The sequence below is a fragment of the Otolemur garnettii genome, unplaced genomic scaffold (genome assembly GCF_000181295.1).
Source record: "Otolemur garnettii isolate 467f Iridium unplaced genomic scaffold, OtoGar3 scaffold00020, whole genome shotgun sequence".
NCBI lineage: Eukaryota > Metazoa > Chordata > Mammalia > Primates > Galagidae > Otolemur > Otolemur garnettii.
In genome coordinates, this window is record NW_003852415.1 from 22,181,978 (window position 1) to 22,196,955 (window position 14,978).

General features: G+C 37.3%; 1 protein-coding gene across 2 annotated transcripts in view; it reads right to left on the reverse strand.

Annotated features, from left to right (window-relative positions):
• Positions 1-2,286: 2,286 nt before the first annotated feature.
• The window catches only part of ATG2B (autophagy related 2B), a 96,167-nt gene continuing 83,475 nt past the window's right edge, over positions 2,287-14,978 (reverse strand). The window contains exons 35-42 of one of the 2 annotated variants that reach the window (XM_012803520.2): positions 12,358-12,436; positions 11,844-12,051; positions 8,339-8,408; positions 7,917-7,999; positions 7,158-7,279; positions 6,737-6,891; positions 5,980-6,129; positions 2,287-3,534 (exon numbers count right to left, since the gene is read on the reverse strand). In XM_012803520.2, coding sequence (XP_012658974.1) covers positions 3,304-3,534; positions 5,980-6,129; positions 6,737-6,891; positions 7,158-7,279; positions 7,917-7,999; positions 8,339-8,408; positions 11,844-12,051; positions 12,358-12,436 — 1,098 coding nt within the window. In that variant the 3' untranslated portion in view covers positions 2,287-3,303. The remainder of the gene's footprint in view (positions 3,535-5,979; positions 6,130-6,736; positions 6,892-7,157; positions 7,280-7,916; positions 8,000-8,338; positions 8,409-11,843; positions 12,052-12,357; positions 12,437-14,978) is intronic. The other variant, XM_023511554.1, reaches the window with a different exon arrangement.

The window sequence follows — 14,978 nt, forward strand, 5'->3', positions numbered from 1 at the left end:
AGTTGGAGGTTGCTGTGAGCTGTAATGCCATGGCACTCTACCCAGGGGGACAGCTTGAGGCTCTGTCTCAAAAAAAAATAAAATAAAAAAAAAAAAAATAAAATTCAACTCTGCCTGTTATCTCTCCACTCTGGGGAGGGTCTACACGGTGCACAGGACCCAAATTGCAGGACACCTAAGTGAGGCATGACCCCTGGGGACAGGCAACCTCTCTATGAGCAGACACAGCTGTTTGGACTTTTTGAAACTGAACAAAGGCACTAAACCTACAGAATACCGTTCTTAAGGGAGATGGGTAACAAGCAATTCCCTCGAAAGATTTTCTATGGCTTTGAAAAGCAACACATGGAAGGAGACAGGAAACACTGTTTTTTCAGTATTTTGCCTTCCCAGGCACACTGCTACTTGGAAAAATTGTTTTTCTTAAAGTGAATTTTACCTTATAAAAATATTGATGTCAAATATTCATGCTTAAGTAAGAATCCAAATTGTACCCGAACTTCAACAGAAGTCTATTGCTATGATGTCTAGAAGGAATATCTATCAATCCTACTGGGCAATGTTCAGCAGTCTAGGGGGAGACAGGAGGGAAAACCAGAGGCTCCAAATCAGCCCTATTCAAGAGGAAGACATCACTATGGCCATGGCTGCCAACTTATTTGTGATGTAAAGTGATTTCCACATGTTGATAACCCTCTGGGGTTCTGAAACTCACTGGCAGATGTGGATCAGGCCTGCTTACTTGACTCCCAGGGGGAGATTAACTATATGGACTCAATGTAGCAACAAGGGGACTTGTGCAGTCTACTCCAGTCACCAAAATCTCACCGTGCAGCCACTGTGGCAGTACAGAAATGTTACTTGAAGAGATCCCAGGTCTAAAGTAGCCCTTGGCTGCTCTCAGTCCACAATCCCACCCATCTGAGGCATCACAGGTCTGGGGCACTCTACCAAGCATTGTATGACATTCCACCATTCTCATATACCCATGGCCTAACATCAGAAAGTCCCCACAGAGCCTTGTTGTAAGAAGTTCAGAGGCTCACTGAGGCTTAGAGAAAGAACCTAGGTGTCTTGGCCAAGTCACGCATGTTATTAAGTCACAGATCTGGCAACCCACGGTTCTTCCCAACACTCTTTTTACTGTGTTATTGCAATAAAAATGTTTGGAAAAACACTGAAAAAAAATCGAGGATATTTAATAATGTAGAAGTGCTCAAATATAGGTAAGTTCTCAGAAACATCTGCAGTAAAGAGTATCTTAGCTAAACAGACCCTTAAGAATGAATCTTTTTGAGACACAAAATTTCAGTTTCCAAGTGATGACTCTATCCAACAGCAGGTATAGGAAGGCAGAACAGAGAAAGAACCATGGAGATCACATTATAAAGATGTATGTTTAAATGAGATTTATAAACTTGATTTGTTCAAAGGGTCCACCTATTCACAACTCCATTAACACAAAGAAGAAGATAATTACTTCTCTATATACCATATATAATTGAACTAAGTATCAAAGGTACATTTAAAAAGAAATTTGAGATTTTTAAGTTTGATCAAGTGTTTTTCAGTTTGGTTAATCATAAACAAGTAACACATACAGCATGTTTCATTATAAAAACAAAAGGAGAGTATTAGAGTTGATGAACAGGGTAGTCAGAATATGCCCCAGAAGCAGAATGAACTTTCATGACAACAGACAGTGTTATTACCTGTTAGTGTTTAGTCAGGACCACACTCTACGTGGACTCCACTTAATAGGACCCAAGTAACAAAATAACATGAAAATGTAGAAGCATGTATTATCTAAACATGATCTTATTACGCTTTTCAGCAGTAAAAAGGAAATAAAACAAAAATTAAAAGTTATATAACGCCACTTTTATAAAATCTTATAAACCCATGGTTGGGGTTTTTGTTTACATTGCTTACTTGCTTAGAAAATTCTAAGAATGAAATTGATTTGACTTTATTTTCCAAACCCCAAACTGAAATGTTGTTCTGAAATCCAAATTCACCTCCATGAAATTCACCGTTAGAAAATGAGAAGTCATACTACAGAACTTTATACAGTGGATAAATACAAAGCTCAGCACTTCCTTCCTGCTAGATTAATCTAAGGTCAGGGAGTAGGAATGACTGCAGAGCACTCAGGCAATAATTTACTTGATATTAACCAAAATCAATTCTGACAAAGAGTTCTCAAATATTTTGGGACATAGTATAGTATTGTTATCTATGACTATGCTCTGAAGAAAGCAGAATATTCATGGAAGCATAAAACAATTTTACCTTTAAATAAAAATACTTTATTCATTCCTCACAGGTTATCAAAATGTACACTGTTAACCAAGTAAAAATGGTACGTCAAAATAGTTGAATAGGGCATATTTAGAGAATTTTTGTTTAATTTTAGAAGAGGTAAAAAACACTTGCAATCTCCCCTTCAACATTCCTGACAAGCTTATACTATACTTCCTTCAAATTGAACATATAAACAATTATATGGGCCCCAGTTCACTACAGAATGCACATTTTCATTTACACTTAAAATAAAGAAGCTATTACATTTAGGTTACTTTCTTTTGCCAAAATTTTCAGATGAGTTTACTTCTCTTTATATTTTGTATAACTGTAAATTACATACAGAATATAACACATGACTCTTATTAACCTAAACACATACACACACATATATATATAGGATAAAGTGCAACACAACAGAACACGTCTGTGACATTCACTTTCTCAAACCCCCACACAAGGATTTTCTGAGTATGGAAATAATGTTCCTCTCAAGTGCATGAGCACTAAATCCAACAGAGTAGGTTATTTTCTTCACAATGATATTTAAATTGACAATTCTATTTGTTTTGCTTCCCTGTGGCTTTGTCTCTCATTCTGAATCAAAGTTTTGAAGCTGTAATTCTTTTTAAACCTTGAGAAAAATCGACTCTATAGAGCTACACAAATAGTGTTAACAGTAGGCTTCCAATGACATATGTAACAAGAAGTATAGTCATCTTAATAAAAGTGAGCATTCCACTAACTTGGCAGGAAATGGATGACCTTTGACACTAGCCACCAAACATTTCTACAGGCAAGTACCAAACTAGCCCTAAAATGTCAGAATTTTTTGGTTGCATGTTGTTTTGACATTAAATTATTTAACTAAAAATGCTTTTGTTCCTGAGATGAGTACAATAAAATTAAATGAGTTTCCTCTAAAGCTACAATGGGACACTATTCTCCCTATCTGCACTCTGATCATCTTCATAGTCTTGAAGACATCAGTGTGAGACATCAGTCTTCCCCATGGCGCCATTTCTGTGATTCATCTTGCCGGACATCTGGTCTAATTTGGTTTCTCATGCCACCTAACACATTCGATGTTGCTTCCGTGGCAACAATTAGAGGTTTCACCACTGCTGGAGGAATCTGGCGCAGAACTTCACCCACAGCACCAGTGACCCCTCTGCTCTCGTGTTCACGGGCTGCTGTTTCATAGATGGTCTGAGCCGTGTCTGTGATTCCCTGAAGAGGAGTGTGGGGGAGAGGGGTGTACGTTACTGGTCAGGAAGCTCTCTACGTTATCCTATCATATATACTTTTAGTACAGTCCATCACCATTATGTTTATTAACTACATTAAAAACACTGTGCTTTTGAAATAACCCAGGATGATTATTTTTATGACAAAATTCTAATTATGGGAAAGAACAATTATTACAATTTAGAATTTTATTGTGACACTGATGTGTGGAAAACGTAGCTATACTACAATTTCACACAGGAAAGCTTACAGAAATACTTAATGATCCACAAATAGCCTTGCTGGCACTATTAATCAACTCTAGTTAAACCGAACTTAGCGAATAAAGTTTCTTAAATTCACTCATTGAAGAAATATGGTGATAGCGCCTTTTGATTTGACAACAAAAAAATAAATTCTACTAACCTAGAAAATTATTTAACTTGTCTTAAATTACTGGCTATGTATTAGAAAAAATAATTGTGTAATATTCAACTAAGATAAAAAGCTCAATAGAACAGTTTATTGGATTAAATAGAAAATTCTGAGAAAAACAGAAGCATGTTTAATAACTAGAATCATTTAGAAAAAAACTTCAGTAGGATTTTCGAGTTTTTCTGTAACTATATAACATTATTTTAATGTTGAATAAAGCTAAGCTTTGAAGCTGAATATATAATATAAATGTGCAAATCAAGCCAATACGGTAAAAAGTCACCTGGCTTTCAAATCTCTACCACTTATCTAACTCAGAAATCCCCAGGGGACACAAAGCAATGTTCCGTTGTGACAGCGTCAGCGATAGGGACAGTAAAAACAAACTTTGTGTTCTCAGGGGAAATTGAGGACTTTTTCTTTCTTTCTTTTTTTTTTAATAGAGACCTAGTCTCACTTTATTGCCCTTGGTAGAGTGCCATGGAATCATAGCTCACAGCAACCTCCAGCTCTTGGGTGTAGGTGATTCTCCCGCCTCAGCCTTCCGACTAGCTGGGACTACAGGTGCCCACTACAACACTCGGCTATTTTCTTTTGTTGCAATTTGGCAGGGCTGGGTTTGAAATCGCCACCCTCGGTATATGGGGCCAGCGCCCTACTCACTGAGCCACAGATGCTGCCCTCTTTTTTTTTTTTTAGAGACAGTCTTACTTTGTCACCCTCAGTACAGTGCTGTGGTGCCACAGCTCACAGAAACCTCCTGCTCTTGGGCTTAAGCGATTCTCTTACCTCAACCTCCCAAGTAACTGGGACTACAGGTGCCTGCCACAACGCCCTGGCTATTTTTGTTGTTGTTGCAGTTTTACCAGGGCCAGGTTCGAACCTGCCACCCGCAGTATATGGGGCTGGTGCCCTACTCACTGAGCCACAGGCACTGCCCTGTTCTTTTTTTCTGAAAGTTCACATGTATTCTTTAATTCTAGACATCACCATCTCAAGGACCTTGTTCTAACCTAGAATCTAGCCACAATTTTGACAAGCTATCATTTCTACCCAGAGCAGTAGGCAAAAATATGTAATACTATCAAGGGGTAAAAAAAGTCCAGAGAAACTAAAAGAAATACAAATGCTATTTTAAAAATTATCTACAAGACAACAGCCAATAAGAGAAACCATGAATACAATGAAGAAAGTGTTTATGATTTTTTCCTGCATCATCTCCTTCCCTCCTTACCCCAGCACCAGCAAACAGGTATTTGTTTTATTATAATGACTAACACCATCAAGTTTGGAAACAACAGAAGTAAATTCGTATCTCAGCTCTATCACTTAGCTATGTGACCTTGGATAAGTCATTTAAATGGGGAATAAAATATGGCTTTCCTTCTAATGTGAACGTTAGAATTAAATAAAATAATTAATCTCAAGAGCTTGGACAATAATAAGTATTTAATAAATAACTCCTAGATAACTACTAGTGCCCTTACAACTACCTGACTACCACCAAATTAGGGCCAAGTGCAGTGCCTCCCAGTTACACAGGAGGCCAACGCAGGAGGATCACTTGAGGTCAGAAGCTTGAGACTAGCTGAGACATCAGCATAAGACCCAGTAAGTACAGAAAAAAATATGTGCCACCTTCAGGATGGAAAGATGGGCAATTCCCCTGAAAAGTTCTATTTCTTAAACAAATCCAAGGTAAACAAACTACAAATAAGTGTTAAACCTAGACAGTAAGTATACAGGTGTGTTTCTATCATTCCCTGCATGCTTCTGTGTGTAAAGAAAGAGCACAGTCTGTCTATTTGGTCACTACTTTCATGTGAGGCTACTGGTCACAACCCAGCCCTCTTCTTTCGCCCCACACAGATACATGCACGTGTTATTGGTGGCAGTTCTCACTGCACTTTCAGGGGTTTCTCTGGAATAAACTAAAACCATTGGATGCCCTTCAGGTGAAAGCTCGGAAGCACACAAACAGGTCCTGACTTGTCCACTCCAGTATTCAATTACCTCTTTCACAACACTGTAGGCCTTGGCCACACCTTCCCTCAGGTCTACTGGCTGGTGGGCTAGCCGGTGATGAGGAAATCTTTTGGTCTTCTTGGGCTCGATAGAAAGAGTACCAGGAGAAACCATGTCATAAGCGGTCTCTGCTGCTGCCTGGATCATTTGTCAAAGGCAAGAAATGAATTAGATCAAAGTCTCAGAATTAAGCACCCAGAGTGCGCTTCCTACAGTGATGAAGAAGAGGAACTCACACGCCCTAACACAGATACTTCTATGTGTTTGAATTCTTTACAACAAGAAATTACAACTTGTGTAACAAGGACATTAAAGTGTAAATTAAAAACTGATACCTAGATTAAGCTGATTTGTTTAGCCTTTCCTTTGCCTGCTGAGAATATTCAACATTACCACGTCAGCCCATGAAGCTTAAGACTTAATACCACTACTATCAAATCTATAATACTTTCTTTAAATTTAGCTGATATTTTCATACAAATGTAAAATAATCCTCTGCTAACTTAACGGTTATAGGTAATCTAAAATAGGCAAACAAATCTGACACTGTATTCTACTGGTTTATTTTATTATTAACGTGGCCATTTAAGCAATAAAATGAGCATGACATTAAATCATTACACAAAAAGTATCTACTCTCGACATTTTGTGTATTTTCAGAGTATTGTTTTAAAAACAAAATAAGCCACTGTTTTATAATAACTCTTCCTCGTTGTATAGATTTAGGCAGTCTAAGGAAAGATACCTGTATTGTTTGAACCATTCGGTTTGTGAGTTCCAGTGCAGCCATTGCTGTCGAGGTACCAAAGGAAGCAGCACCTCTCTGAAATCCTCTGACAATACGGCCATCCTTCCGGTACTGCTCTATTGGTAACCAGACCAAGTCCTTTAGGCCTTGCACTAGAACAGTCAACATGAAGACATCAACATGAGTGCTGGAGTTCAAATCTCTGCTATCATTTTAATGCTGAGGTTTTAACTCCTGAAACTGGAGGCAAAGTTTTGTAGGTGTGAATAAATACAGCATATAGGTTTTCTTCACCGGTAGCCCTCACATAGACTCTCAAAGGCATCTACAACCCTAAGAGGGTTAAGAAGCACTGATCTAGAAAAATAACTTCTCTTTTGATAAAACAAAACAAAACAAACAACAAAAAAAGACTCACCTAATTGTACCAGTGAATGCATAGGCCCAACACCTCCCAGTATGCCTGGTAGCTGATTCTTCTTAATGTCATTAAGCCATTCAGTGATTGCATATGAGAATAATTTGTCAACACCTAACAAACTAGAGCAAATGACTATTAGTGTATAGGAAGGAGAAATACATATATACACTTAGACAATTTGAGAAGTTTTTTTAATGTAAGAAAAAGATTATAAATCACAAGGACAAAGATTACAGATGCTCGTAGAAAAGCTAAATAGTTGTTAAATAAAAAAAAAACACACACACAAATCATTTAACTCCTAATCTGAACTTCTCTGTATATTATATATAATATACATACCATTAAATTATAAAGTTAACTATTTCTACAAGGCTTTGGGAATGTATATAAGTATGTTTTTCCACTGTTATTTCTTGAACACATAAGGCTCTGGCACAGAATTAATCCAAAGTCTATAAACTGCCACTAATTGCTAAGAACCACTACAACCTCAAGAATTTCCAGTCTTTTTACTGAATAAACTAATTTGCAAACTTTAGGAGATTATTAAAACTAAAGTTTTTAAAAAAAAAATACTACTCTGTTCAAATTATTTCTAAAAATTAGCATCTAATCTGTAAGGAACCTCTAAAAATGATCTCTCTGCAGATAATACTGTAAAATTAAATTATGTATGCTTGCTTAAAAAAAATCAGTTTTTAATCTGTTGTAAACTAACTTCACCGTAAATCTTCATATAACAAATCGACTTACCCGTGCCGATAGAAAAGCCTCTTTAGCTTGAGTTCAGAGCAGTTTAACTGGGCCAGACCAATCAAAATCCCAGCTAATGTACCCTTTAAAATTAAGAAAGGCCAGATTCATCTGTAAATTAAGAAACTCAACATTTAAAATAATTGTTAATTTGAAAGTCAAAGCAATGGTAATTGTTGGCATTAAAACACTTAAAATATTTACAGCAAAAACATTTATAAGATAATATATACCAATTTATGCCAAAATTTACTCGTGGTACTTTGATGTTTACTCCAAAAACAATTAAAATTTGAAAACTTTCCATTTAATTTCAAATATATATATATAAACTATGAAAAAGCAAAGTTTAAAAAAACACTTGAATTAATTAGAAAAAGAAATAAGATGTTTTATAGAGTATATTTGTGTAGTTTCCAAACCTGATCCATTGATACATGTTTGCCATGATAATCAAGTCGAATAGGAACTTCTGACGTGAATCTAAATTCCCTGAAGATAAAGAAAGAAGGAAAGTTATTTACATTTAAAATTACTAATAGTTGGAAATTAGATACAAATTAATTTGTTCAATTGGAGAATAAAAATAAAACCACAAAATAACTAAGAATATCTTAAGGACTAAATAAGAGAATATTTTTCAGCTCTACATTAATGTAAGATAACAAGTAAAGAGATATTAATCATCTTATAAATTATGTTATTATATTTACATCTCACAAAAAACTTTTCTTAGTTTATGGAATGACATTTACTTTTAGAAAAATTTACTCTGGGCTCAGCGCCTGTGGCTCAAGTAGCTAAGGTGCCAGCCACATACACCTAAGGTGGCGGATTTGAATCCAGCCCGGGCCGCCAAACAATGATGGCTGCAACCAAAAAATAGCCGGGTTTTGTGGCGGGCGCCTGTGGTCCCAGCTACTTGGGAGGCAGAGGCAGGAGACTTGCTTGAGCCCAGGAGTTGGAGATTGCTGTGAGCTGTGATGCCACAGCACTCTACCCAGGGAAAGAGCCTGAGACTCTGTCTTAAAAAAAAAAAACAAAAACAAAAAATTTATTCTGGTAGATAGTCTCAGTCCATACAAAGAACAAACAGTAAAAGGAACCTCAAGATAAGCCACATAATCATTACCAAGAAAAAAAGAGAGAAGTAGGGCGGCGCCTGTGGCTCAAAGGAGTAGGGCACCGGCCCCATATGTAGGAGGTGGCAGGTTCAAGCCCAGCCCTGGCCAAAAACTGCAAAAAAAAAAAAAAAGAGAGAGAGAGAGAGAAGTAGTAGTTTCAGAAAACGTGGGCATGAATCCCAGCTTTATCAATGGGATGCAATCTTGGGCAAGTCATTTAAACTTGCTGCTCCTCAACACCTTCATCATAAATGCTTAAAATGCCACCTACATTGGTGAATTTTGGTCAGAATTCTTAAAATTAATCCTAGCAAAAAGAATATTAACAAATACTAGGAACTGTATGAGAATGAAATTATATAGTTGTCCCTTGGTATCCAAGGAGGTCTGGTTCCAGGACCCTCCTGGATACCAAACTACTTAATGTTCAAGTCCCTTTCATAAAATGGCATAGTGTCTGCACAAAACCCACAAGTGACCCTCCCATATACTTTAAATCATTCCTAGATTACTTATAATACCTAATACAATGTAAATGCTATATAAATAGTGGTTATATTTTTATTTGCATATTCATTGATACGTTATTTATTTTTTTCCAATTAGTTTTGAAAGATTTTCAACCACAGTTGGTTGAATCTCAGATGTGGAATTCATGGCTATGGAAGGCTAATATATACATTTATAGTACCCATCAAACTGGCCTCCAAAAGTTCATTCTAAACTAAATGTCCAGAATCTGAAACACATTTTTTTCCCACAGAAGTAATGTTGGTGGTTGTATCCTAAGCCATCCCATAAAAGTCCACTTTACCTACAACAAAATGGAAGGAAATGCTGTACAAGACGCCTGGGATCTCAGGCGATCCCTTATCCTCTGAATACTCAATACCTTCTCAACAGCCCCCTCCTCCCTTCCCACTCTTTTTGTCTCCATGGCACAAATATTAGGACAAACCATTTATTTTAGCTACTTGTAAGTTATAAACTCAAGTAAGTAAATATTTTTCTCTATTTTGTTCACTATGCCTAGACCGGACCTGGAATATAGGAAGTGCTCAATAAGCATTTGTAGAATGAATGTTTATGGGGGGTGGGGGGATTATGATGACATAACTGAAAAATGGACTTGATTTTTTGGATTGGGAATAAGAAGACCTAGGTTCTAGTCCTGGCTCCGTCACTGACTGAGTGGTCTTGAGCAAGTCATCTCACCTCTCTGGGCATTACTCTATCTATAATGTGTAGAATTTGGACTACATTACTATTACACCCCAACATCATAAACTCTCTAGGAAATTTTGAGAATAGAAATAAAGATATATAAGCTATTATCAGTATCTTAAATAGTCTAATAAGAAAATGTACCTAAGAAGTAGGGCTTGAGTACTTTTGTAGCTTAGTAACCCTACTCAATAAGGTCAAATTTTTTGCTTTAAGCCCCATGTTTACAAAAACAAAATTGATAGTTTACATGTGATAAATATAAAATAAGAATTCAAATTACCACTCAAGATGCACAGTTTTGTTTTGTTTTTTTGAGATAAGAGTCTCACTTTGTCACCCTTGGTAGAGTGCCATGGTGTCGCATCTCACACCAACATCAAGCTCTTGGGCTCAAGTGATCCTCTTGCTTCAGCCTCCCAAGTAGCTGGAACTACAGGTGTCAGCCACAGTACCTGGCTATTTTTAGAGATGGGGTCTTGAACACCTGAGCTCAGGCAATCCCCCTGCCTTGGCCTGCCTCCCAGAGGGCTAGGATTACAGGCATGAGTAACCATACCTGCCCACAATTTTTTGATAGAAAATATTTTAAGTAAAAGATCAGTGTGAAATTAATAAAACAGGTGGGTTCTTCTTTTGTGACAGAAAGATTTAGAACCACCAGAGATCATCTATTCCAATTCTAATTTTCTATTATTTTTTTCCTATTTTCATCTGTTTATAAGATATTTAAAATACGGCAACACTTTCAAATAGTAATACTGCCTTCTTTGGGCCATATCTGAAGTTTAACCTCAGAAATTGGAGGAAAAGACAAAGAGAAACAGGGAACCCTAGGTGTCCAGAGCATAGCAGGGGTACAGAAAATAAGAGAAGGCAGCTAACTGCCCCTCACAATAAGGGGGATTTGCCCAGCAATCCCTTCTCCTTCCACTAGTGCCAAGGGACCATCTCTACCATCAAGGGTTGGTAAAAACAGTTTAGAAAAAGAATGGGTCTGCAAAGAAGGGATAAATTCAGTGTGCTGTGTCCAGCAGGCTGAGCAATTGGGCAGTGGTCACAGCAGACAGTAGCAGCAAAAGAGACCTGGGTTTCCTAATAGTGTCCACTTAGCCAGGGATGGAAGGGTGAGGAAAGGTAACAGTGATGGAGAAGGACAGATGGAGAAAACTAGGTTTAAAAAAGTCCTATAAAGGAAAAGGCAGGAACGCCCAAGTTGAGGTCTGTAGGGACAAAGGCAAAAGGATGACACGATGTTTGGGGGGGGGCACAAATAAATATACCATAACAGTGACCAGGAAGAGGGGAACATAGGGGGAAAGAAAAGGAAGAAGCTAGGAGGAAAAAGGAAATTCCTGCTGCAGAATCAAAAGAAAGATGAATCCTAAACCAAAGTTACGATGGGTAAATGAAGGGTACAAGTTAGGAAGGGATCACATACAAATAAACAGACCAAGTTAGCTGTTTGGCAATGCAAAGAAAGCTGATGTACCCTCATTAATACCAGTACACATACACATTACAGAACAATCTGCAAAATAACGTGTCATCAAAATTAACTTATTATTAATTTATTTACCTAAAAAACACAGGTTGATCACTAAATGATGCTTCTTCAGCAGAGAAGTCCTTCTCCTCCAACCCATTAACCACTTCCACCGAATTGGCACTATCATTTTGAGAAGGTTGTTTTGGCCCAGGGAAAGAAATAACTAGATTTGGCTCCTTTGAGGTACTCAAATGCCTTGGCAAACTGCAAGTGACATCAGCTCCAGGAGACTTTTTAACTGAAATTGTAATGTGTACATTTAAAAAATTAAGTATGCATCTTTAGAAAACCCATGTAAATCAATTTTGATTTAATTTGTTTTGCTATATTTTGTTTACTCAAAATATAATTTCTGTTACAAAGAAAATTTGCTTTCACCTTTTAAATTATTTTACATAAACTACATTTGCATAAATTAACAAGCCAGAATACATTTATATAAACAAGAATGAAGGATTTAAGTACAGTCGTTAAACAAACCTCCTAACAATTAGAACCAATCCAAGTATCTGATAAAGGCTTTCATGCTACTCATATTTAATACCTTCTGGATCTGGAGTCGTTAGAAGCTCTACTTCTGTAGAAAGACTTGTGAAGAAATCCTTCAAGAAGAACAAGGCATCCTAAAATTGAGAGATATAATTATAATTAAAAGGAAACAAAAGTCATCTATTTTTTTTAAAACAATGAAAAAAGTATACTAAACTCATATTTTACCTGTTATTCACATATAACTATAATTTACTGAATCCTTACTGTGTCAGGCATCTCTCTCTCTCTCTCTCTCTCACACACACACACACTTCCCTGCTAATTCCCATAATCCTATGAGGAAATTAATTTATAGATATGAAAACTGAGAAACAGAAGTTAAAAATTATAAAGCAAGAAAGGATTTCTAATCAAAGTATATTTTTGTTTTCTTGTTTTTACTTGGCATTAACTCTCATTCTAACTTGGTAGTCATATTACTAACAATACTAGCAGGGAGCATGTACTGGATATTTATGCCCCTTGAAAGCTCTTAATGACTTACTTCTACTTTCACTGCTATGTTTTATTGCCTGACTTAATTCATCACTTAATTTTGACTATCATGGAATACTTAGTGTGGTCTCCTTGAAATTATATAATTATAAACAAAAAATACATGGTTCTGTGTTGATACTATATAACACACACGCCATATCTGCCGACCACTGGTAGCTTCATTTTGCCTACCTCACTTAAACCCACAATACACATGGGAGGACACAAAAATTAAATGCCTGCCCCTGATTTTTCTTAATCGTTCCTTCCATTTAAAAAAATCCTAAATTAATATAAAACATTAATACTGTACCAAAACACAATATAGGGGTCAAAATATTTTGTCAGGCAGACTGACAAGCCCAAAGGATGTGATGGTCTACTGGTCACACTGATCAGAAGTACAAATGAGCTGCATGTACCTGGTAACATGGCACATGGGAAACTAAACAGTGGACTGCAGAACAAGCAGGGAGTTTTAACAGGACTGGAAATGTCCTGGCTCAGAGGGGAGTAGTGGGTTCATGAATTATTCAATACATTGTTATTCTTAACATACATATTCTTTACATTACACATATTTAGTATGTATTGCATTTTATATATACTATAATAAATATTTTAATGCTATAAATGGTTTGACTCCAAGATTGCCTTCAAAGCAACAGGCAATTTCAGTTATCAATTCATTCTTTCAGAAATAAAGGACTGGGAGAAGTGGCTCAAGCCTGTAATCCTAGCACTCTGGGAGGCTGAGGTGAGAGGATCACTTGAGGTTGGCAGTTAGAGACCAGCCTGAGCAAGAGCAACCCCATCTCTACCAAAAATAGAAAAATAAGCCAGGCATGGTGGCAAGTTCCTATAGGCCCAGAGGCTTGGAAGGCTGAAGTAGGAGGATCACTTGGGCCCAATAGTTTGAGGTTGCTGTGAGTTAGGCTGATGCCATGGTACTCTAGATCAAGCAACAGAGTGAGACTGTCTCAGAGAAAAAAAAAAAAAAAGAAAGGAAAACTAAAGAGACAATGATCTCCACAGATTTTTCACCATAAACAAAGGGATATGAATCATCAGCTTTTAAAAATGTTATCAAAATTTGGTATTTATATAAAACTCTTTACAAGTCAATTTCAAAACTAGCAAGGCACAGACACTTTATAATCACAAAAGAAAATATACAAGCACCTACTAAACAGATAAAATGATGCATGTCAGCATCTATCACCAGGGAAATCCAAATGAAAACCACAATGAACATGAAGTAAAAAATAGCTAAAACTAAAAAGGTGACAATAGCAAGTTTGGTCAAGATATGAAGCAGCTGCAGCTCTCAACGTGACTGGTGCGAACGTCCAACGTGACAGCTCTAGAGAACTGTTTGGCAGCTTCTTAGCATACTCAAGCAATAATGATGAAAAACATAAATGTACAAACCTCACGTATATCTTCATGTTCATCCTATTAAGTCTCAATGGAACACTTCTCCATCTTACTTAGCAGAATGGTCTCCCAATCCTAATCCCCAGCCAGAAAAATCAGGCCATCAGTACCCTTACAAAAGTCTTAATCTGGCACAGCACTCAAGACTCAGCGATAGTCACCATCTCCAGAAAGCCGTCTCTGATCATTGCTCACTTGCAAACTCACAGCCCAGTGTAGGAGCCTTCTTCTGGTCAGGTATACCATCTTATGTCTATCATGACCACCTGTACTCACCACTGCACATTAAAGTTACCTGTTTAAAACTGAAAGGCTGAGGCGGGTGGACTGCTTGAGCTCAGGAGCTCAAGATCAGCCTGAGGAAGAGCAAGACCCCATCTCTACTTAAAAAAAAAAAGAGGGCTCAATGCCCATAGCAAAGTGGTTTCAGCGCCAGCCCCGTACACCAGGCCTGGCAGGTTCAAACCCAGTCTGGGCCTGCTAAACAACAATGACAACTACAACAAAAAAATAGCTAGGCATTGTGGTGGGCGCCTGTAGTCCCGGCTACTTGGGAGGCTGAGGCAAAAGAATTGCTTAAGCCCAAGAGTTTGAGGTTTCTGTGAGTTGTGATGCCACCATACTCTACAGAGGGAGACACAGTAAGACACTGTCTCAAAAATAAATAAATAAATAAGAAAAACTAGCTGGGCATGGTGG